Source organism: Thermobia domestica, chromosome 1, assembly GCF_964235325.1.
Source record: "Thermobia domestica chromosome 1, izTheDome1.hap1.1, whole genome shotgun sequence".
In the NCBI taxonomy this organism is placed as follows: Eukaryota; Metazoa; Arthropoda; class Insecta; order Zygentoma; family Lepismatidae; genus Thermobia; species Thermobia domestica.
Genome location: NC_137454.1, coordinates 70,073,695 through 70,100,568, shown reverse-complemented (window position 1 = coordinate 70,100,568; position 26,874 = coordinate 70,073,695). Strand labels below are relative to the sequence as shown.

The window sequence follows — 26,874 nt, the reverse complement described above, 5'->3', positions numbered from 1 at the left end:
ATTAGAGTTTCCCCTAATGAAAGGTTTTGCCTAATTAACAGGGTTTCTTAATTTTAACTTACGTCTAGACTAACTCTACATCAATTGCATCATTCATTTTTGTTTTTTTTTTTTTTCATTCTCGCCTTCTCTTACATCTAAAATCCTAATGCAAAACTAATCACATAAAATCATTCATGTTTCATTTTCCTTTGTTTTGCTTTTCTTCTCCATAGCCTTTTCTTATTTTTATTCTACGTCACTATTTAAATTATATTAAAACTATATGCCATAAAGACATACTACAATAAAACCAATTGATAGTCAGATTTTCTTCCAATAATAATAATAATACTATAACTACCCATATATTTACGTCCTATATTACTAACACAAAATATCTTATAATCAAATTACTATCGTTACTAAATACTAAATCATAATAATTTACTAATAATATCCTTATCCTGTACATATATCTAACCAATAATAATACCTATACTAACCAATAATAATACTAATATCTATGAAAAAATTCTTCTACTTTCATGACCATCTCTAGGCTAATAACCAAGGTGTTCGTTGTGTGAAGAACAACGCAAAAGCTACTAAATCAAGCAACGATTTATCGCTTGCCACTATGATCTTTGCTTTTTCCTCGTATAACGCTATAGTACTAACAAACTCTGAAATTTTTACTGCCTGAGTGCAGTCAAATCTATTTCTAAAACGATCAAGCCATGTATTCACTAGCTCTTGACTAGCACCGCTCGTAAATAACGCACATACTTTGTATTTTAGTTGCTCTTCTTTAATTGCGAAAAATATAGCGTTGCGTATTAATGTGTTTGTCTCTGAAATACCAGTAATTACGGACAAGAAATGTCTCCTGAATCCCAATTCTACTAAATCATCAACGCTGAAATTCTTCTCAGAGAATTCAATCATATAATAGTTTTTGTATCTGCGACCCAGAACGTTCTCTCTAAACGTCTGTTCTTTCGTTACGTTATATGTCGGAAAATATTCCGCAAAGTGTCTTAAAACTCCTAAATCTAATGAATAGTACCTAGATTTACTAAACATCGTCGCAGGTTTTCCATTGTCTTTAAGAACAGGATAGTGCACCCTGTGATTGTTCTTTAGGGACAACATTGTAATAGCTTATTACTATTTACTACTAATTGAATAATCAATAGTCTAATCCTAGGATTAATGAAAGTTATATTTAATGTATTGTACAACAACTGTTTCGTCTCTGTTATTCTGCCTGCTTCAACACGGAGCAAATTTTCCGTGCGGCTCTCAACGTAACCTTGTACCTTCGTGTCAACTCGGCTACACTCGTGCCTAATCGCTTGAGCGACTCTCGTCCTCCGTTCAACACAACCTGCCTGATACATGCATCTGTTCTGTGTGTCCAGAACATAAATACAACGAAATTATTTCACTTTCTTTTCTCTTAATATTATTGTTGTAAACTCGCAATATTATTACTGTATTTGTTACTTTTATTAACCTTAATATTATAGCCCAAACTAGCATTTAATTACTATGTTTAGTAAACGTAATTCGTTGTTTAATATAACTGATACACATTTCTGTTATTCGGTCAAGAATCGAACTCAGTCGACGCACTTGTTTTACAGTTAAGCTGAATCAAAGCGAGGGTGGGATGGGTGGGTTTCATTAACAATTATATTAGTTACTAATTTTAACATTATTCCCCATAAATGGGCGGGTCGGGAGGGTTTTTAAATTTACTACTGTTTAAATTTACTAAACGCACATAATTCACCATGGGTGGGAAGGGAGGGATTTAAATTTACTATTTTTTAAATTTACAAATACTTAAACTTTTAACTGGGAAACTAACCCAACGCATCTGCACCATGTTAACCTTATTACTTTTGTCCATGTGACAACCTATATATTGCACTGGAAACCGAACCCGAAGCTTCTCGACCATGGAGATAATTTAAATAAATAAACGGTACACTTCATTTAATATACAATACTGTAATTTTGGAATCTGATGAATGAAGTTAGGGACTTAGTATGTCTACTGGGAACGCTACAAAATGGCCTAAGCCTCACAGCATCTCCACTATGACAACCTAGCCACTCAGTGTCTATTTGGGGATGCAAAGATGAGTGCTACTAGGCGCCTTCCACTCACCATCTAGAATGAGTGGGTAAATTATAACTTAACTTGCAAGAGGTTTTCATATGGGGATTAAACAAATAAATATACGTCCACTTCATTTAACATAAAAACAATGTATTTCTGAAATCTGATGAATGAACTGTGAGATTTCTGAATGTTTGCTACAACGGATATTCGGAGTCATTTGCCAGTAAGGTATAGTACGATCAAGTATTGAGCTTTGAATTCTGACTCGGAGTCACACATACCTGGATAAATCTGTTGCTGTCCCACGTCGTTCTGGTGTTGAACTCTGCTCCTTAAGCTAACACTCCTTGTTGTTGGACGATGAAAGTGGGCATTGAGGAATGGGCCTCTCAATGTAAATCTCCCTCGACGTTCTGCGTCGTTAGAATATGTTGAAGTACAACGTACTGTTTTCTCCTATCATCTGGTTGATAATTAAATGGAACTTGGTTCTCCAGACTCGAACCCAAGTATCTTCAAAGTCGAATAACAATCTCGGAACTCTCAGAACTAATCATCAAGACTTAGGAACTGATCCTCTCGAACTCTCCTCTCGAACTCTCCAGGACTCTCTAGGACTCTCCCAAAACCTTCTCGTCCTGTGGTTTTGTTTGGAGGGGTCCAACTACCATCGTCTGCTTTTCCGTCTGCTGTGGCACGTGCGACACCGTTTTCACATGGAGAGACAAATTCCTTCCATGTGTCAAAACTCAAAACTGCAATCCTCGACACGTTCTGACTTCCCGATTCTAAGCAATTCTCCGTACATCCGTAATCTCATGAAATTCATAAAATCCCACAAATTCACGTTTTGTACAATTTCTAGAATCTGGCTAATGTGAGGAAAGACACATTGTCAACATTTCCTTCCTACATTGCCAGACACGTTACGATGACATTCTTATACACAACTGTTTACAATGAATTGCTGACACAACTATTAGCGAGATTGTGCAGCTTGCATTAACTTTACATATTCAACATTAAATTCCCATAACCTTACTTAACGATTTCGAGACATAAACATAACAATAAATCTAAAATATACAAATTATTATTCTCGAAAATCGAGTTCTTCCACAATATGAATGTTGGGTTGTTTTTAACGTCCCTTTCAGCAGCGAGGTTATATGAGACGGAACCAACTGATTAACGTGGAATCAGAACATGAGCTCCCGCCGGAAGTCGAACCCGGGTCTCCCACCCCAAAGGCGCTTACCCACGAAGAAGTTCTCTATATACGTATAAGAAGTCCTAGTTTACAAACAAGCACAAATTGAATCTTTAGGTGCAAAATTTTAATCATTTAGATCTAACTGATACATATCAGCTTTGCTATCTTAAACAAGTTGAACTAAAAAATCAAATCACTGAATAAAGCAAACGTTTATTCTAAAATAATAACTGTGACAGTTTCGCCAACTACCTGAACATATTGGCTTCATCAGACACTGTAAAAACAAGAGAAAGTTACATCTGAATATAACAGGATCCCGGAAAATGGATCTGAACGCTGACTGGCTGATCAAAATGGATTCAGACAATCATAACAAATGTTGACAAAAGTAAAACTAAACACCACAATTCCCTTTCCCTCCCTGGTCCGGTAGAAAAATAAGGTACAAATTAAGTCTCTCCAATAACTTGCCCCATATTTAGATCTTAATAATGCAATGAAACTACAAAGTGTTAGGTGCGCACATAATGCGTTTCTTCATATTAAACATTACAACGAAATACAATTATATGGAGAAAGAAAAAAAAAAAACAACTACATTTCATTACAATCTTTCGTTTACCTTTAATAGCAGCATCAATGGTTTCTGCAGCCATAGCTCTGTATGTTGTCCACTTGCCACCAGCAATTGTTACAAGGTTACTATCACTTACATGGATGATGTGATTTCTAGCTAAGGACTGGGTATCACTTTTGTTCGGATCTGACACCAATGGTCGAATTCCACTCCACGCTGATAGCACATCACCTCTACGCACTGAAAATAGAATTACTTCAAATAAGTGATTCTATAGACAGCTGTTAAAAATCATACTCTTCAATTAACAGAATATGTTGATAATTTTCACACTGATTCAGCAACATTGGAAAGTTACTGGGAAAAAGGGTAATTTCTAACTCATAAAAAAACCTGGCAATGATAAGCTTTTACAAGCAGGATTATTACTATATATTTGTCCTTTCATTATATGATACAAAGAAGGAGTGACTAGCAAAACAGAAATACAGAGGTTACGAATTACAGAACACAAATATTTTGAATTCACAATCAAATGTTTTAGTACAACCTGGCTAGTCTGGTCTAAAGGTAATATTCAGAAGTTCTTGAACTGCAAGGAAGCAATCCTAGCTACCCAGGTTACTTTTTTACTTTGCACTTATACAATAATAGTGTAAGTAACAAACATAATGTATTTAAGATTGTAGCTTTTAAAGACAACATTTTTTATGTTTCTTATTAACGTAAAATTAATTTTCTTAGTACAATTTCTTTGAAATTTACCGAAAGTAGTTACATATAATGGTAACTTTAAGAAAAGTCCAGGTTTCTGGGTAAATTTCAGGCTTTTTTGAGGTTTTCCAAGTTAGTAGACACACTGTTATAATTTTGTTAACTATTTTGATGTGTTTTCTCATTTTCGTGTGCTATTAGTCTACACAATTATATCTCCAAGATATCTAGTAACATTCAATGGCCATATGTCTACGGGGAACAGTCAAAAAGTTCAAGGAATTTCATTGTAACTACAGTATTTATTTCCACGATATAGATCCATATTCACTTAATCGCCTTCCTAATAGGCTTCTCAAAAACACACACGTTTGTTCCACCGCTCCTGCCTCAATTTAATACACTTAAGGTTGGTTTAAAGGGACAAGTTTTGTCGATAGATGGCAGTACAATCTTCGTATCTCCTCCATGTACTTTTTACCTTTCACAAAAATTCACGATTTCTGTTACAAATTTCAACCTACAGACTTCAAATTTTTAGAAAAGTAACTTCATAATCTATCGAAGGCAATAATCCGTGCCGATTTTTTATTTAGAATTTTCTTCATTGTTGAAAAGACTTGGTTGTTGAAATGGATATCCAAACCTTTAACAATGGAACTGTTTCAACAATGAAGAAAATTCTAAATAAAAAATCGGCACGGATTGTTGAAGTCTCTAGGCTGAATTGTAAAAGAAATTGTAAATTTTCGTGAAAGGTAAAAAATACATGGGAGAGATACGAAGACTGTAGTGACATCTATCGGCAAAACCTGTCCCTTTACACTAACCTTAAATTAAGAGAGAGTTAAAAAGAAGCTTCATACCTCCATTGCTGGAAACAACGCTCAAAGTCCTGTTTTGATGTTCCCGTGGAGCCAGAAATCTTCCTCTACCAGCCTCCCTACTTACCGGATTTAGCAGCAGTGGATTTCTGGCTGTTCTCCAAGATCAAAAGATCCTCAAAGGTAACCGTTTTGTCACCGTAGAAGACATCCAAACCAACGCAACGGCTGAACTTCGGAACATACCAAAACAAGAGTTTCAGCGTTGTTTCTAGCAATGGCAGAGGCGGTAGAACAAGTGTGTATTTTCAAGGAGCTTATTTTGAAGATGATTAAAGTGAATGTGTGCCTATATTATGGTAATAAAAGTTAGGACGAAATTCCGGGAACTTTTTGACTTCCCCTCGTATATCAATTAGTATAACTTTCAATTCCCGATTACTTTCCATTTGTAACTATTACGAAATATTGCAGTGTTCATTTTGCAACGCACCTTATATAATTTACACCTGTCTAAGAGTGTATACTTCACCCTATACTGTGTGATACACAATTCACTTTAATTTTATTTTTACTGTCTCTTTTGGACTAATGTTCAATCTAGGAGGATTACAGTTCGAGAAATGCTGAGATATACTATTAAAATAAAATGTATGTCTTCTTAATGCATTATTTAAAGACAAAGTTAAACAAAAGATTTACCTTCAACATCTTTACTTAAGTAGTTCTTAACTTCTTCCAAAATGAACTGAATTTCATCTTCAGTTGGTGAAGGATGATGTGTTACTTCACAGGGAGAATCTGTTGTGCCAGCGATCGTCTGCTTCTCCCATGGTAAGAAAAAGATCACTCGCCCATCTGATGTTGCCGGATCAAGAAGACCCATCTGATCTGGGCTAACAGTTCAAATGAATATTCGTTAATAAATGTCGTTAATGTGTAACACAAGAAGCAATTAACTTTTATAGTGCTCTCTTTAATATTTTGTCTGAATTCACACAAAAAATAATATACTTCCATTCGTTACTATGTTAAACTGTTGTTGGTTTAACAACCACACTTATTTCATAAATTTCCCTAGATAATAGACAGTGAAGTTATTTACTTCTATAAATAATCAATCAATCAACAACGAAAAACGGAAAGTTTTGAAACTAAATTGAGCGAAGTATTTAACCCTTCTCATGTAAGTGACTACACTGCTCTGATTGAATTCCGCATCTCATTGCAATTGATAAATCAGGGCTCCTATTGATTTGGAGAATTCTATTTCCTTAACTTCTCTCTGACCTTCCATGACCTTTGGCAGGAAATTCCCTGACTTTCATGACAGGTGTCGGATGACGTTGACATATAAATAGGAATAAATAACGGTGAATATTTATATATAAGAACATTTATTCCATAGAGACAAACGTACACTCATGTCCAAAATGATTGTAGCATATCTATAACTGTCTTCTTGTAAGAATATAATTTGATAATGATTTTGCAGGGTACTTTTAATACCGATACTATGTGTGTATAATCGTGAAATGTATATTTGTGGTAAATTTCATAGAAACAGAATTATAAATAAGAAAATTAGAATGAGTAGAATAAAATGTTGCTAAATGGGCAAGAAAGTTTTATTTTCGTTTTATTGTTCTTATGTACTGTTCTTTAGACCTGAAATTTGCCACATACATGTCTGCCGATTATATACAAACTAACATTATAAGAAATACCGGTCGAATTCATTATCAAATTATATTTCTACAACAACATATTTATAGACATGCGACAATAATTTTGGACATGAGTGTATATTCCATTTACCACCATTTATAAAAATCTGAGCAACGTTCCATACTGTGATCATTAATGGTTGGCCAAGCTGAAATTGGTGTACAAATAATGTTAAAAAAAAATATATTTTATAAAATTTCCCTGACTTTCCCTGATTTCCAGTCTTTTTCCCTGAGTTTCACTGACCTGTACCATTTTTCCTGAGTTTCACTGACCTGTACCATTTTTCCTGAGTTTCCCCTGACTTTCCTGACCAGTAGGAACCCTGTAAATCCATAAAAACATTTCTAGTTATTGTAATTTAAGCCCAAATCGCATGTGCAGTAAGAAACTGCAATTTCCATGGAGTTAAAAAATCGAGAAGGCATTAGAGCATGGCGTGAAACTGAAAACAAGCAAACTTTAATATCCAACATCTCTGTCGGGCAAAGTACTACAATCGTGACAAAAACTTATGGCAGTACGATCTAAGTACAACAGGCATATGAAAATTATCATTGAGACTTAAATCGTGTGTAAGTTATTATAATATCAATGATGGAATGTTATGTATATGTAGCTTTATCATCTTCTTCTTCTCTTTCTCGTTCTTAAAAAATTATACAGTATTTATGATTAAACTTTTTTCATACCTAAAGGGTCGTTACGGAAGATTTTTACTACATATATACAAACATTTAAGTTAAAAACTCTTTCACCAAAGCTCCTCTCTACGCAGAGGTAAAGTATAAACAGCTGTGTATTGTAGAAAACTCAAAGTTTAGTGATTGCTGCTTTTCGAGAGAAATTTAATAGTAAATATATACTTTAGTAGTAGGTATAGGGTGTTCGAGCTAACTTTGGCATTTTGATTGATGCACATAAATACTGTATATGGTTTAGCGATGTATTTACCCAATTCTAAATGCATTTTTACTTTAGCATTTCAGATACATCTGTGATGTTGAAAGGAACTGCAATGGACAGTGGAAGCAATGATGATTCGTGTTGAGCATTCAAATTATGAAATCAAGTACGATCCTCAATGCTGCATGAAATGCAGTCGTGGAACGGGAGTACGATGCCGTCACTGGTAGGAAAACACACAGATCTGATTACCACAGAACAACAGAATTCATCCAACAAATGCAGAAGAAAGTAATGGAAATACTCGGCAAGGGGACTCGAATACTAGCACAGCAAATGGGCGTTGCAACGTATACCATGCAACTGGCTGTGACCAAGGACCCCCGTTATCTCTCATACATGAGGTGTAGAAGTTAACTCCTGTTACAACACACGGACTGATCAACCAACGGAACTCTTTAACAAAGTGGAATGTCCCGCTGAATTAAAAAAGGACCAGGTATACAACTCTCAGAACAACAGATGGCTTGCCTACATCAGCCATGTTACGTCTCTCGTGTCATGCACACTAAATTTCCCAAAATGTGATGGTGTCTGGATGTGTCTTCAGTGAATGTGATGTGATGTGATGGCACCACAGGTCTCCTAACAGGGACTAAAACTCAATTCGAACAGCTATGTGGAGTTCTGAACACTGTGATCAAACCTTGAGTGAAGAGAGTGTGACTGTCGGAGGATCCCACGTATGCAAGCAAGATTTAGCCCCCATAAATCGCCTGATTATAAAAGTATAGATTATTATGTGTGGGGCGTGGTTCAGCTAATAACCGACCACATTATTTGTAACACCAAGACTACGCCAATCGATAGGCTCTGGGCGACATTTAACTCTCTCTCCTTCCGGAGGTGATGCGTGCCGCATGTGCCCGACTCTAGCCAAGGTGTCTTTTTTGAATGATTTATCTTTTCATTTTGTCATCTTTATGTTACTTTCCCATGTTCTGACAGATATTTCCTATTTCCTCCTTAACCAACAACTGTCAAATGAGCTCGAGCACACTTAAGTGCTTTTTGTTTTCACAAGAAGTAATAACAAATAATTATTGCCACATGGTTCATTGGATATGGAAGGAATTCTAAACAACTTACTCTTCATGTAGCAGTGAGTCTTCTTAAGGTGCGAAGGACTGAGTTGGTGCTCTGCTCCGAAATGGTATCCAGGAATACATTTCACTGGACGCTTTAGGTAGGAAAATGTTTCTTCGTAATTAAAATACGCACCTATTTGTCGTTAAGTAATCACTAGAGCAACCCACATTATGCTTTATTTTTTGTTCAATTATTCTTTATTTTTTTCCAAATTATGCTTTATTGTTAATCATTGTTTCACATTAATCGTGTATAATGTATAATATTTACTACACATTAAATATTCTAAAAATCTTGATCTATTTATTAATATTTTATGCAACCAGTTTCTTTCATATTTAATGAGCTTTCTGCTCAACGCACTGCAAAGAGATGTATATATATAGTATATATGCTTTACTCGAGTCAGTTTTTTCTATCACTTCTGTACGCCTTAGAGGTGCATATTTACAGAAAGGGAAAGTAAAAGATGCCACCTAAAATTACAGAAAGTGCTCAGTGCAAGAGGTACACATAACAATAGAAATAAAAATAAGCTTTACATTGTTGCATTGTTATGTTCTCAAAAATTTTGCATTGTAAATATTGGTCTAAAAAAATATATATTAATACAGTATGTTAAACTTGCAGTTAACAGAATTTTCCAAGAATTGTTCTAATAGAATTTTCCAAGAATTGTGCCATATATTTTAAATTATGTTTTATTTTCTATGATGCTTTATTATGCTCTTAAACTTAGTTTCTTCTGGACCCTTAGACAACCACAACCATGTTCAAGATACCAACCATATGTGTAAATTGCTGTTATGCTTTTTATGCTTTTGGGTTGCCCTAGTAATCACGTATACCATATGTTTAACTATTCATTTAATATTGCTTTATGCTAGTTAAAGCTGTAAATAAAGAGAGTGTTCTTGAAGTATTAGTGAATACAAGATTTCTGGGAGTATTAAAATTTATTTTATATAAGAATTTTGTCATCTGTAAAGCTCTGTTGTTATTGATATTGTTCTAAAGCACAATTACAGAAGTACACAATTTTCTTCAAACGTGTATCTGTAGTCTTTATGTCATTTAAGCAATATCTTCATCTGAAAGACCGAATACATTCATCACTGTTAACTGCAGTTAACCTTTCTCAGTACAAATATTTTCGTGTAACACGCAGAACTAAGGGAATGAGAGGGAGTCGTATTAATGACAGAAAAGTATTGCGTGTTTATATGGGTGTGTACTGTAAAATAAAATATAGTATGTCCGGTAATTTTCTTCTCAACTACAAGTCATACTTTCATAAAAGTACCTTAATTCACCTACTATCTATCAAAAGTAGAAGTAACCCAACAAGAATGTGCACCATTGAGGCAACCAATCAAGACGGTTTGTTAATTTCTTGGGGAAAAGTCCGCAACTGTTGTCTGCCGTGTGCAATCCTACAGACTGTTTCCGATTGAAATCTGCTTATAACTGCTGAATCAGTTAAAGGAATCAAACCAAGATTTACCTTCAAATTGCAGGTTTCATGTTCATTCTGAAGAGGTTCCTCATATGTTGGAGGTAAAAGACTATCCGTATCTCAGTGTGTTTGCAAAACGTAGGGTTCTCACCCACAATAATATTGTCGGAACAAAGAGAGTTTGTTCGTATAATGGAAGTATTCGTTGAAGAAGGTATCACTGTACTAATCAACACTTTAGTACAATGTAATTTTCTTTCGCATTCTGCATGAATGAAAAGCCATCCTCATTTTATGAAAGCAGTCAAATATTACTCTGAGCTCCTATTTAGTAAACCAACATAAAATTATGTTCTATTAAGTTAACATCTTACCTGTAATAACCAGGTAAAACTACGTGAACTCCTGAACTCGGACAGCATATTGCCTTAGTATCAGGATCATCCATTTGACGAATAGAGTCAGTGAAAGGGCCTGTAGCATTGATTACACACTTTGCTCTAATGTTCCATTCCTTTCCCGTCAACTCATCTCTAACACGAGCGCCTTTCACAACTACCTTGCCCGTTTCATCTCTTTCTTTCAACAAACTCAATGCCTTCACGTGGTTTGCAATTGCTGCCCCATGTCTTGTTGCTGTTAAGGCTATTGCTAAATTCATCCTGGCATCATTATGTTGACCTATAACAATCAGAAACAATACTATTATCGAATGAAATATTCACCTGGAACACAAAATAAGTAATTCTAAAATTATTCGTTTATATATGTGCAGATACCCAAGCACTTTCCGAAAGGAAGACTGATTATTTCCTTCCTTTCTTAATAATATTTATTGATTGATTGATTGATCAAAGTGACACCACAACCAAATCCTTTCATTGTCACATAAAAGAAAAAAAAACTAGATAAATAAACAAGTCATAAGCATTTCACAAAAAGATTTAAAACATGTAAAAGACAACATAAAATATTCTACACGAAACAAAATTTATATAAATTTTAACAATAATATACTGTACTTGCAAAAAATTGTCCAAAGAGAAGAAAAATGTGTGTAATACTTTGATATACTGATTTAAATTACAATTTTTTTCAATAATAATTTTTATTCTGTACTCATTACTGAAGAAAATATCAAATCAAAATAAGAATCAAATAATAATAATAATAATAATAATAATAATAATAATAATAATAATAATAATAATAATAATAATAATAATAATAACAATAACAAGAAAGGTTGACAATAGCTGACTAGAATTTATCCACTAAAATGACGTCTTAGTGCAGAGTTATATAGAATTTCAGAATTAAATAAATCTATGAGTGTATGTGATATTTCATTGTATAACTTAGGAAGCCTGTAGAACAGAGAGCGTTGAACTACTGACAGTCTAGGTCGTACTAAATGAAGAAAATGTGTGTTACGAGTTTGTCTGAATGGAATTCGGAAATACAATTCTGAGAGTAATGTTTCGGATCTGAAGTGGCCATGTGTGAGTTTGTCGAGATATTTGAAATCACTGATTTTATGATGAGTGTCAGGTAGCTGAATATTTAGTGTTCGTAACAGTTCGTGCTTTGTCATAGCACGTCTGCGCCGTACTCTGAAATATACTATTGCCAGGAAGAAATTTAGAACTGAATTTAGCCAGGATGGGCTTGTAGGAGTTGTCATTGTCCAGATAGGTGAACAATATTTCAATTTAGGAGAAATTATTGCCTTGTAGAACGTTGCTAAGAAAGAGAGGTTCCGTATCTCTGTTAATCTGTACAAAAGTTCTAGAAGATGCATCGATTGTTTAGTGATAGCGTTTATATATTCTGTAAAAGTTAGTTTTGTGTCAAAAGTAACTCTAACATTTTTATGACTATTCACCCTCGTGATGGATGAACCATTTATGTTATGTGAAGTGTGTACAATATTTTTCTTTAGGAAAAATGTTATGGATCTACTCTTATCAGGATTTACTTTTAAGAGCCACGTTTTACACCAAGAGGAAAAATTATCTGTGTTGTTTTGAAGTAGGTCGGAGTCTTCTGTACTATTCACTCCCCTGAAGATTTTACAGACATCTGCAAATAAGATTCTGGTGGAGATTCAAGATTAACCAACTAAGATTGCTATTTCATATTCAGAGACCAAATTCGATTGTATTATTGTTCAAAATTATGAACTTTTTACAATTATTTAATACATCTAATATCTATCTACAAGAAACTGTAGTATTTTTGAATTTTACATATTATGTCTAATAAGAAACTTCTACTTAAAAATGACGTGAAGGGATGTACGAAAGGAAAATTTAGATTTCAACTGAAGATTATAGCATTTGTAAAATCATTTTGAGAATTGATCCTGGCAGCTGTCAATTCTCTTATGACCTACGTTATTACAAATAAATAAATAAATAAATAAATAAATAAATAAATAAATAAATAAATAAATAAATAAATAAATAAACAATACTGGGGTACAGAGCAACACTTTGGTCGGCTTAAGCTTTTCGGAGCTTCGCCATTTTTTTCTTTTAATGAAGAAGACAAAGAAGAAACTACAATTGAAGTAAGATACTACAAACACAATATATGAGAATCCTAAATTTGTATTATACCAATGATCACTGAAGATATATATTATTATTATCATTTATTCTAATAATCTGAAAGAAACTTACAATGACCACTGGAAAATATTAGTTCAAATTTTATTAAAGTTTTAAGTTGCTATTCGTACGAAAATAATGTTAACTCGCTAAAAATAGTTACAACATTTACGTAATCTCTATCCAGCTAACTATGTATATAGTCAATAATATGTTAAACTGATTCATGCTCTTGAATAAAGAAAATGGACTTACAGAAATGAGTGACCTTGATCAACAACCGAAATGATCATGTTGATACACGAAATTGAGGAAGTTTCTACCGAAATCATTTCGGAATCTTAATACAGAAAGACGCATTCTTTGATAAATATATTTTTTTAAACATATAATTGGTGCTTAAATGTTAGCGAAAACTATGTCATCAAATTCGCAATGCTGAAACTAAAATGAACTAGGTTATTTTTCCGATCTCATACCACTTGTACGTTCAGATAATTCTAAGCATCAAATGACAATATTAATAATAATAATAATAAAACTTACCGTCATAATACACTAGTGCACCACAAAGTTTATCTTTTCTTAACATTGGAAATAATTCCAAAGCACTATTTTTAGAAAGAAAATATGAACTCTTGACACATTTTGATCCTGCTACTAAGTCGTACACTTTAATTCCTACCCAGTAATATGGAATTTGCCACCATCTGAAAAAAGGGAACACATTGCGAAACAATAAAGCAACAAAAACGACTAAACTATCCAGTGAAAACACTCATACCGTTAACAACAATAAACTTACAATGTACTTTCAAATTTCTTTTAAATTACGTATCCAGCACACGCTCCTATTTTAGTTATCACGACATTCCAAAACTGGAATTCGGGATGTTATTTGATCTACATACACTTGTTTCCGTATTAAATAACGTTTCCGGAACAGATACCGAAACCACATGCAGCAGAGACAAAACTGGAAAAAGGAAATCAATTCTGGAAGTTGAGTTATAAACACAAAACTACTCGACTATACTAGGAAATTTTAACGTTTTTCTGCAATTAGAATGCATATTCAAGCTCTAACATTGTGTTCGAGGTGAATTGAAAATTAGAATAACTACAACCAATTTTTAACATATGTTGAGGGATACACTTTTTTTCTTTCTTTTATCAAATACGAACCATTAAGACATAAACAAGCTATGCCTTAGAAAAGACGAAGTTGAAGGTTTTGCAAAACATAACTGTACAACTCTATGCAATACTTAGGACTTTCGAAACTATTCGTCAATCAATTAGTTATGTAATAATATATGTGGCTTCGTACAGCGACTGTATTACATTGCCTGTACACAAGCGTTAATATATTGTAAGAATCCCACCTTGCTGTGCATATTATTTCATCAGGCACATGTTACATCCATAAAACAAATGCTACTGTTTATAATCATTAATTCAAGCAGACGATACACAGAATAAACAGGAAGATACGAAGCCAGCACGGCAAAACTGAGGAGGAACGAGCCACCCAGAAATCACCTATAAAAGAAGGCCAGAAGAGGACCAAATTATCAGTTGACCACTGATCGCATAATCTACATCTGCTTCTGAGGTCGCCCTGGACGATATCCAAATCCCTGGAGGCTGCCATGAACTAAGGAGATTCCTAACTACAACCTAACCCTCTAGAGGCTGCCATGAGTTAAAGGGTTCCCGTGCAAAAGTATTTCCTTCCTTCAATAGGAATAGATAAGGATAGACTCTAATTTATTATCTTTGTACTTACAAAGAAGTTATGCAATATTTTTATAAATAAATTTGATGAAGGATTTAAATCCTGGACTATTATTGACTCTACCAAAAGACATTACAATATTTAGTGCTTTAGTCAGTTTTATTTTATTAATTTATTGATGGTATTTTATTCGCAGACTTTCGGGGGCTTCTCCCATTATCTTCATTTCACCATACCTTTTAACCATTCACTTTAATTTCTTAGTTTTCTCCTTTAGCTTAGGAAAGTGATACCTAATCAGTGTATCGCGAAATATAAGGATTTAAAAATTATGAAGCAGTTAATAATTAATCACAATTTGAAACAGACTACCAATTCGAGCTCCCACGGGCAGCAACGATGCTCAGCACTTATATAGTCACTACTACTTCTTCATAGAAACTTACAGTCTTACACTATTATATCATCATTAATAAAAAATCAAACAAGCGTGTCGCGATGCCTTGGGCGTTCAGTAGTGTCGTCATTCTAAGAAGATTAGGAATCACTGGCTTAGAGTATACACATGAGAGGTTATATTAAAGATTTATTTCTTTTCACATTTTTTTTTAATGTACAGGTATGTACACTGCTGGTATTAAAATGCGACACCAAGGAGAAATCGTAGAAAGTCAAAATTTGCAGATCATGGAAGTCTAAACAATTCATTAGCACGACAATGTAGCGAATCAGCAAAGGCGCCAGTTATGCCATCTGGTGATAGCAAACGGAGATTGGCCAGAGAACCACATTCCAGTAGTAGACGAAAGTAGGTGTGATGTATGTGCACATTGTCAAAAGATGCCTCTATTTTGAATGTGCCAGTCCTTCCAGCAGATTTCGGCCTTTGATTGCAGGCGAATAGTGGCGTATCTCGAAGGTGGTTTATCTTTCCGTGATATTGGTCCCTTTGCTGCTTCTTGGACAGAATGCGGTCATAGTGCAGCGCATAGAACTCCAGAGGTCCACGAAGGCACTACACAGGAACATGCTGGATCCCATGACCGCTTCATACCACGGGCTACAAGTACAGATGGCTTGTGCGTAGGGCTCTGTCGGATCGGACAGCGATGTCCCGCATATTGGTGCAAGCACTGGAGGCTGTTGCACAGTGTCCAGTATCCCCACTAACAGTTCTACATCGTTTGACAGAGCGGGGCATATTTCCACGCCGTCTATTGCTGTGATTTCTGTTGATTGTACAGTACGTACGGAAGATTACAACGGTTTCGCAAACGCCGCGTATGACAAATAATGGCAGAACATCCTCTTTTCAGACGAATCCCTCTTCTGCCTCCATGATGGCCGCATCCGTATCTATCGCGCTCGTGACATTAGGCTTGGCGACGTATGCTTTTCACACCGCCACACAGGTCCAGCACCAGGTGTTATGATGTGAGACGCTATTGGATTCTGTGCCTGTTCGTGTCTCCTATGCATTGGCGAGGTGTTAGGCCCGATTGTGGTAATTAGTACAGGACCTACCGGGGACTACATTCCAGTACGATAAAGCACGCCCTCATATTGCACATACTGTCCTACACTCCTAGCTGGACACAATTTTTCTATCCTTCCTTGGCCCAAGTGTTCCCCTGACCTCTAGGTCGATGGTTGAACAACGCCTCTCACACCTAGGACCAGCTATAGCTGATGAGCCGTGGCACCGAGTCGAATATGCATGGCTTACCATATCCAAGGAAGACATCCAAGAGCCTATCCTGTTGATGCCTCGCCGTCTTGCAGCCATCCTGACCACTCATAGGATACTGACCGTGGCACGATGGCTCAGTGGTAGAGCGCTTACCTCTGGTGTTTGGGGGTCCCTGGTTCGATCCCTGGTCAAGTAAGTTTCTGGAGGACAACATCGTGTCCGTGGATTTCTCGGGGTACTCTCCTTTTTTCCCCACTTTCTCATTCCACCAATTCTTCCATCATCATTCGCTTGCCTTAACCATGGACTCCTTTAGCCTAACGGGCATAATTGTGGGACGTTAAACTAAAATCCTTCATTGTAATATAATTTTTATCATTTACTACTTGAACTATGAGATTTCTTCCAGCACCTTTAGCGCTGTTATCCTGTCTCGTTTTTGGTACTGCATTTTCAATAGCGAACAGTGTACCTGAAACTTATAACTGAAATCTCTAACATACAAAGTACCAAACAGCTTTTCTGAAAAACAATCTCACCATTAGAAAGCAAACAAAATAACCGATACCAGCAATTAAAGATTACCAACATAGTATGTAATGCTCCAGTATATTTTTTTATGTTGTTTCGTATGACTAATTGGTTGTTAAGTTTATTTAGCAAAAGCATTTTTCACCTCTCTAGACTCAAACATACAACTCTTTCTGAGACTAACCAATGCGTTATTACATTCTGTTTGCAAGGTTTAATTACATTATAAAATTAACTCGAAGTATTATTTAGAAACAAACATGTTAACATGAAAACAGATTATTAATATATTAAATTAGAACATATACAACATGTAATACATACACGTAATATTTGCTGGCCTCCGAAAAAAAAAAATAATATCGAGTTTACTTCTGGTATACTGAATGTGGGAATTTTTGATAAAATTTCTCCCGCCCTTACTATTCAAGATAGAAACTTGAAATTTGGCACACACATTCAGTATACCAAGTACTATTTATCAGATTTTTTTTTTTTTTTTTTTAGATGGCTACGTTCACACAGGGGGGGGGTTCAGGGGGGCCAAAGTTCGAGGAAAAAATTTTTCCCTCCGAAATTTTCACTTTGACATTTTTTCCCGCTTCTGGTATATGGTATGAGCATGCAAGTGGTACAATTTGAAAGCCAGCTCTATTCTGAAAAGAATGAGGTATGAACCATGATCCTAGGATAAATAGTGACGATGCAGTAGCTGCTTGACTGAAAGTCTAAAAAATAGCCCAAAAAGCCATGATCTCTAAAGGGTTAAACGTTAGACAAAGAGTCATCTCACATATTTCAAAAGCTGTTAATTTCAACAAACACAAAAATCTATATTGTGATTCAAATTGTTTGAAAAGAAACTTTGCAAAAGAACAATACACTAATACACTAATATAAGAAACTAAATTGTAACAAAAGAAAGAGTTTACCTGAAAACAGATTACTCGAATAGTAACATTCACATATAAAAAGATGCGATGAAATTATATTACATTCTAAATGGAAAGACAACCATGGATATTAAAGTTATGATAGTTATTATATTTATTTTATAATGTTTTAATTTTATTAGAATTACATGCTTGATTTAAACTATTTCTAGTGCACAATATTTAAATTACATGTGCATATTATAACTTTTAATGTTTATAATTGTATGGTTGGATAGAATGCATAACTAAGATTTGATGCACGAACATTGTCTGTACACATGCGAGACAAAAATACAGGTGGGAAAAGAGCGCCTTTAATAATCATGGCATCCCGTTAGGAAGAAGCCACGCAAATGGAGCCTTATTTCGAAAAATTTTGAGTTGGTTTTTTATTAAGTAAAAGATATTTTGTCACCACCTCGGGTTAAGACTTTAGAATAAATAAGTAGGCATTAGTGCCACATCATAAAGCAGAAGGAAAAATTAATCTTCTCGGGGTATTTTGTGTGTGGGAGGGAGAGTTTAACATCCCGCAGACGAAGCTACAGGAAATGCTAATGATGACAATGAATGAAACGGTGGAACCAAGAAAGTCGTTGGGAGAGACATCTGAGAATATTGTGGGTCAGGAATGGTTTTATATTGTGAACTCTCAGAGAGTCTATGTCGTTCATCAAGCGACACCTCGGTGTGGATTGTTAGGCAGTATCGTGAAGCCATGTCTACTGACCACTGCTGGATACTCGCAGACAAGTTTGTGATTTACTTCATGGAATTCAATACTATAACGATCCGCAGTGATAGTTTCGTCTCCATGGAGAAAGACACGATGGATCACCCAACCAAAGGTCATCAGCAAGAACACCTTCTGCCGATGGAGGGGTGGTTTCAGAAACCACTCCTGACGTTGATCATGTTCTAACAAGTTACGATTATCGTAGCAGACTCATCAAAAGTGACAATTCGATGCAGGAAACCTTCACGGTTAATTCGTGCATTCAGAGAAAGACACACTTTCAGATGGCGATCCTTGTTGGCCAGAGTAATCTCATTTGGATGGTTGGAATTTAATGTCCGTGGAGACGTAGATCTGTAATTTAAGCAGGAATCCGAATCACCATAATGTGTTCAAATTTCAATACTTCCCCACCAGGAAACAAACTCGGGACCCCATGCAACAAGGTGCGTGGGCTAGCCACGAGACTAGCGGAAAAGGGGTACCGAATCAAGTTATGTGGCACCTATGACTCCAATTCGAACTTTTTCACCTTATCGATTGCGCTGAGTTGCAGAACAATGGTATTGGACATGTGTAAGTCGTCTGCAATTCCACAAACACTTTCTGAAGGGTCAATTTCTACAATATTGACACAGTTCTTGAGACATGTCGTCAGTCGATTGCCGCGGGGCTCAGTTTTCAATGTCTCACCAACATGAAATTTCATAAACCATGGCGTATGGTTCTTTCTTTCATCACTCCCGGCCCAAGTGCATTGAAGTTTTTGATGGCTAGATCTGTAGAATGTCTATTTGAAATTCTAAAGGAAGATCACTCGCAATTGTGTGTTCTTCATGATACATATTCACATGACACTGTTCAACAACATACTTCCTCCAGATGTAACTGCCCCCACCTGAATTCTAATCATTTAAGGAGTTTGTGACGTACGCTGGACCAGGGCTCACCCATTGGCTGCCTTACAGAGAGCGATTTCCATCAAACGAAAATCAAATATTTCAATCGCACCAAATCAATATTTACCACAGAACTTCTATCAATGGCTGACCAAGAATCGGATAGATCTCCTTGGATAAGTCGAAACGTCTCATATATACTTTCATTAGATGTAAACTTGAAGGGACATTTCCCGTAATACTGAACACTTAACCGAAATTATTATCAGAAATTAAATTTAATGCCCGTACAGTACTTGTTTATGTGCTCTTTTTAATTTTTCAATTCTCACATTTCTTTACGACATGCCATTCCCATTCAATCCAATTATGCATTCTACCCAATCCTTTAGGTTACTTTAAAAGTGACGTACATGAGAAATGACTAGAAAATATTTACAAGAATCCTTTGGGCAAGTTAGTACTAAAGGAAATATGTACAACAAAGAATTATGCAACTCACGTGTAAACTGGCAGCATGATAGGAAGTGGATGCGATAGATGAGGAGCAATGGACAGAAGATTTGCTCGTTCATTCAGCGCTTCCTTAACCATTCTATATTGCTCATAATCAAAATTCATTATAGCTTTTTGAAGGTAGCGAACTCCTCCGTGAATGAGCTTTGTACTTCTACTGCTTGTTCCTGACGAAAAGTCATCAAGTTCTACTAGTGCTGTTTTCAGTCCTATAGAACAAAGTTGTTTCTTACAGTGCACATGTTTGGAAAGCTAGTGCAAACGACTATACAGCGAAAACATATACAAAGAGAAATTTGTTTAATGAATATTTAACTTAGGATTTATTACAAACTAATTTTACTTCTTTTGAACATGTCTAAGCCCGGAATTTATTACCAGAATTAGGTGTTGTCACTAAGAACAAAATGCAGAATGAGAAAAGTCTCATTTCCATTTACTTCACCTTCAAGCAATTTCAAAAATTCATTCAGAGCTCAACAATTCTTTAGAAGAAAGTTTCTACTAATCTTTTCATCGCTTAGTATTGTAATGAAAAACAGATGTAATTAAACATTGATACTTCACACATAAACCAAGTGAAACCATATATATATATATATATATATATATTGTTATTCTACTACAACAGTGGTTCCTATTACGAGAGCGTGATATGTCGTCAAGAGGACTCAAAGGCTGCTGAAAGACTGTACTGAAAGAGATGATGACAATTTTGATCTATCCCTATCTGAAATAAAACCTGAGACATGATCAAAACCATGTATTGTACTAGAGAACAAATTTGTAGGATTCAAAAGGAAAATAAGTGTACTACAGTGGAAGTATGCATTACCCCAATTAAAAAAATGAAAAACAAAGTAAGCTAAACAATACAGTGTTTGATCTATTAATTTTCTGATTTTCCTTCTAACAGACACAGTGAATAGTTTTGAAACAATGTGGAAATTTAGTATTTCATAATGTGAAATTTAATATTTTCGATCGAACAAAAATAGGAGTCCTAATATCTGCGAAGAGTTTAAGGAAAATATATACAGTAAAACGACAAAGATGATAGTATGGAACACAACATAAAGAAACCGCTTTGTCCGTAATGTTCGGAATTTGAACAAAATAAAGGAAACATAAGCCATGAAATTCACCCCCCCCCCAAAAAAAAAAAAAAAATGTAATTTCTTTGTCCAACCAATAATGTGTAGCCTCCACGAAACTACCCTTTTGAACCGGCGCAAGGCATGTTCGATACAATTCATATCGCGAGAAGCTGTTATAACCAGTTCATCCGACAAATCCCATGTCGGTTGAAGAAATGGTCCACAAAACCGTCACGACGAGCATTATCATACATAAAGAGGAATCTTACACAACATTTGTAAGCAAGTTCAAGAACGGCGGGTCTAAGAACAGTACTCATGTATGCCTGTGTTGCATAGTATTCTTTATGTAAACTAATGTGTCCGGTGAAACATAATTCCCGCCCAGAACAATGCTGCTCCATCCTGTTGCTAGTCGCGTTCAATCATGATCAGGTGCTGTCAGTACGGAAATGCCGACCGGGTGTTTCCCAGATCAATGCGAATAGTGCTATAATCGGAATGCAGCTCAATTCGTACTTCAACTGTACTGTAAACATTGTGTGGGTCCCGTGTGCAATTTGCATGTTATAGCTCAATGTCGTGCATTTCGTCGAGGCACTGTCAGAGGCCCTCTAGAGCTGCTGTCGATTTCTAATCGTTTGGGTTAACACTTAAATTCCTGAGATCACATGGAGCTCCCTATGCAGCTAGGTTGCTGTAGATGCAGGACATCGCCATGCAGCAATACGGATATACCGGGTCCTTGGACCAGCAGTTTTGCGTGAACGCTCTATTTTCGGCCTATATGCTGCTGATTGTCTCTCCTGGAATCTCTTCCACACTCTACACAAATCTTCTGATTACAGCGTAAACTTGCACTACGTCCACTTGTTTCATTACTTGCTGTAATAAGGATATTCATTGCTTGCTGTGTAACTCTTCGAAGGTTGCGCATGTGCGCCTTATATCCAAATCCGTTGAGATGCGAGTACCTGCGCTTTTGTCTGTTGTATGAGTTGTTTGTTTCCGGTTTGGATACACGATCACAACGGATCGCCTTATGAAGCATATTGCATTCATACATACCGATAATCAAAATACGCAAAACTTTCTTTGAGGAGTGTAGTCCCCTCAATGAAAATTCCGTTCTAGTATTAACTTAGTACAATCAATAAAAAGTAGTAACTGCTGATAAATGGAAGAAATTGTAAAGCACATTTTTGTGTGTCGTAACAGATGAAAATATATATTTTTCTTGTTACTGTAAATATTCCTATTTTTAATTTATTAATGTATTAACGTATTTTCTTATAATCTGTGATCTTCAAATTTACTAGCAACAGCATGACAACATAGACCTTACAACTTATACTTTGTTTATTTCTAATATCGCTCCTGTGATGGAAAGTTTCTTATAGAATAAAATACAGATCAACTGTTTTTACAGTTTTAAAGATGATTACAAAACTTAATAAGACTCAGAATTTACGTAATCCGAGGACACTTTGTTTTCCTGGACTGAAGTAATTTGGAAAAGTGGTTCCTATTTTGCAAATCTATGGTTTAATACACACGTTTTAGTGACGGTAGGAAGTATTTGATATAATGAATCTGTAAACTCTTTCGATCCTCATTGCTCATGCCGGTCTGCATACATAAACTGAGATTAAGCCAACCCAAAGATGTTTAGTAACTTCGATAATATTGAAATATTGTAGATTTTTTCCTTCATCTACAACTATTATGGAAAGTAATTTTGATTAGTATAGCCAATAACTCAGTATCGTTCACCTTGTTAACAAAGGAATATAACCTTAATTTAGCTGCTATTTGTATATAATTATTTGAATTGTACACTGAGATTCGCAATTCGTTCCGCTACATTGAGATATCTTGAGAATTTGCTTACGGTGGATTCTAGAAAGGAGATTGGAAGATAAGAGTGCTGGAAATACTTTGTACTTTGCTTCTATATGAATATTTTATTCTCTTCTGCCGTTGTCACTAGCACTGTTCCTAAATGAGGTAAAATATTTTCCTAAACGAAGTAAAATATTATCGATATTATTAGGGAAATAAAAGTTAAACAGATTACAACTTCTGTATAATAGTTTTAATTCAAACTAAAAGATTACGCCATAAATATGAGATTGCTATAATGCAGTTAAGGGATATTTAGTCTATTACTTCCGCTCACATCATTCCCATATGTCTTCAGCGTGGTTCAGATGCTACGTAGAGATTATCTGATGATGTTCTATTCCATCTTAATACCATACATAAGCGGTTTTCTAACTTAACCACGGGGAAACTGATTCGATAATATGTGTATACAGGCTGAAAAACAGGTTTTCTCCTCTTTAAGTATTTCTTAGGAATCACAAGAAGGTAGCTAGACATCTAATTGCCCACGTACCTCAGTGGGTCATCTTTAGTTTTCTGGAGAATATATATATAGATTAAATAAGAAATTAGTATGTGGAAGGGGCTAGCTTATTTTATTTTTGGCGAGGGGTAAAACATATACCGCGACGAATACTACATGACTGCTGTGAGATTAAATGCACTGTTCAATAACGAATTCTATACTAACCACTGAATTGGAAATTACAAAGAATACAGGAATACACCTTGATAAACTGTTTCTGCAGTTACCTATACATATTATGCCTGCTTAAAGCTGCAGTGAAAAGAAATCAACCGTAGACTCTTCCGATTATGTGGAGGGTATTGTAGTTAAAAGTAAATACATTAGTCATAAGCTGGATTACTGGCTTAATAGGCTGCTTTACCGATAAGTTACAACTATGTTTAACTATTATGTACAACGATTTAGAGAAAACGAAACATTTCTAGGACTGAACACATAAAGCGTACAAGAAACACACACAGAAAAAAAAAGCTTACAAAGAAAATAATTATCACATAAAATGAATATATCATCATGACTGTGCATGAGAGGAAGCTTTTTCTTCTTTATAATTTTCCTTTTTCCTACAAACTGCTAACTGATGTGCATTTTAGCTTGCGCGGTCACTTTCTCTTGGTAATCTTTGGGGACGGTTCAGATATTTTTCGGTTCTAAATTTACTTTGGAAATACATAAGGCGAAGAAAATGCCTTTGGAACGCAGGGTCAAAAAATCGATCCCTAACTGCTGCTTGTGGGTTTCACGAACTCCACCCACAGTTCTGGAAAACCAATCAAAGTTGGTTTGAAACTAGACTCCATGAACTGCGGTGGAAGCTTCAGTGCCGCATTTACGAAAGCTCTCCAATGCCTTCTGTTCTTACCCAAATGGAACCAGTTTCTACTTTGTATTTCTATTTCTGCGAGATCCATCTTAATATTGTCCCTCCATCTGCGCTTAGGTCTTCATAATGGCCTTTTTTCGATTGGGTTTCCAGTTAAAATTTCGAAAGCGTTTCTACTTTCTTTCATTCTGGCTCCATGACCTGTCCACTTGAGCCTCCTAGACTTAATAACCCGAACAAGTTAGGTAAACCGTATAAATTATGCAGTTCCTCGTTATGAAGTTTCCGCTACTTCCCATTCCTATCCGTCTACGGTCCGAATATTCGCCTTATTATTTTATTTTCAAGTACTTTCAGTCTGCGTTCTTCTCTTAATGTAAGCGACTATGTTTCGCAACCGTACAGTACAACAGGCATTTAATTACCGTTTTATACATGTATGTAATAAAATTAAAAATACATAACCCACTTCTCTTTAAAAGACCATACTCTGCACATTTTTACAACTAAGCAACACTATAATGTTTTGACTTAGGAGAGACTACACAGCCGATAAGCACTGACATTCGACTGTGGATACGAGAAAAGGGTTTCTTAGAGAGAGATAAATATCAGAATTTTTTGAATAATACTTACCTATTTTACCTTACATGAAATGAGGAATAAAATCCATGTTCAACAATTAAGTTATATGAGGATACATTAAGATATGAATAGGTAAAAAAGAGGTAAAGAATAGATGAACGCATCTCGGCGAATCTGTACTGTTTCATTAACATACAAGTAATAGAAGAATGAAGATTACACATCTAGATTTCTCCTTTTCTTCATTACAAACTAAGTTACGTAACAATAACTTGACTACTTTGTTTTATTTATATTCTTGATGGTTTGATATCCCCTTATTTGTAAGAGTAACTAATAAAAGGAGAGTATTTAAATAAGTTACATATTATAGAGTTCTTAAGAAAAGAAAATCACAGACTCATCACGTGTTAACGCAACAATTTGTAAGTGCAAAAATCATACATAGAAAAAAAATTAGAACTTGCCACATGTTATTGGAAGGAGTTATTTGAAAACTAAAATTTAAGGACTTACTTTTTCACACATTTTGTGCTCTTGGAACATTACACTAAAATGATTAGTCACTGGAAAGAGGTAATCAGAAATTTATAATAGTATTCGAGTCACTTTTTTCGTAATGATGTAAACTTAAACCAAATTTCAATTAAACTGGACAAAACACGTTTCTTCTGCTTTACCATTTTAGGATGTGACAAATTGAAAAATATCAACATACGTGGCATCACGATCTTCATACTTATATTACTTTGTTTTCTGGAAGTAATATAAGTTGGATATTCTTCTATTTTAAATTTTGTTAGCACTGCAGTTTTTGTTTGTGACTCAGCTAATACCAAGCAAACTCATGCACATTATTCCTTTGGCTACTAACCTTTTTTATCTCTCTGTTTTAACACAATGGTTTTTATGATGATCAATTTTTCATCAACTCCTCATCCCCGATATTTCAGGTATTTTATTTTATTTTATTTATTTTTTAGCCATTTACATACTAAGTTATCGTATTTCAGTGGTAATTAGTTGTTTATAAGAATCTGTGTGCTCCAGTAATTAAAAATAACGGAATGGCTGAAATATCAATGGTGTTTGAAGAAAAAAACTGTTCACAGGAACAAATTCAGGTTAGTATTGTGTTATAATTGATATGTATTCTATACGTTCAATCAATAATTTTAATCTATTTTCCCTGAAGATAAAGCACATACAGTTTCGAAAATTTGGTTGCTCATGTATATTGAAAGGCAGAAGGAGAATGAGATGGGACTTCGTTATTGCTTTTATAACGATGGTTTCTTATGCCAATTTAATTCTAATAAGCTTCGAATTTCAAACAGCACGAAAGCGTTTCACGAAATTAATATTCTCCATTGTTATGCATTATTTTCAACTAAAACAGAGACCTTGATTGCACTCCTAATCGCACATATTTCATTCTTAAAATATTTTATTATAATTTTACGTTATAAAGAGTTAGATATTTAGAAAACAAAATCCATTTTCCTTTATATGTCTCTTTCCATATATGCTAATACCGAATTTAATATTAATCTTCAAATATCCACGATACAAACACAAGAATACAACTGAAAATTATACAAATATTTTGCAGGAAA

At 35.0% G+C, this 26,874-nt stretch overlaps 1 protein-coding gene across 8 annotated transcripts in view; it reads right to left on the bottom strand.

The window, feature by feature from the left end:
• Positions 1 to 26,874, bottom strand: part of Gpo1 (glycerophosphate oxidase 1) — an 87,042-nt gene that overhangs the window by 21,497 nt on the left and 38,671 nt on the right. For all 8 annotated transcript variants that reach the window (XR_014131494.1, XM_081758434.1, XM_081758408.1 and 5 more), the window contains 5 exons: positions 20,327 to 20,549; positions 13,842 to 14,005; positions 11,058 to 11,364; positions 6,147 to 6,340; positions 3,952 to 4,146 (listed from right to left, as the gene is read on the bottom strand). Coding sequence is in view for 7 of the 8 variants with exons in the window: in XM_081758434.1 (XP_081614560.1) it covers positions 3,952 to 4,146; positions 6,147 to 6,340; positions 11,058 to 11,364; positions 13,842 to 14,005; positions 20,327 to 20,549 (1,083 nt within the window). In the remaining variant the exon portion in view is untranslated. The remainder of the gene's footprint in view (positions 1 to 3,951; positions 4,147 to 6,146; positions 6,341 to 11,057; positions 11,365 to 13,841; positions 14,006 to 20,326; positions 20,550 to 26,874) is intronic.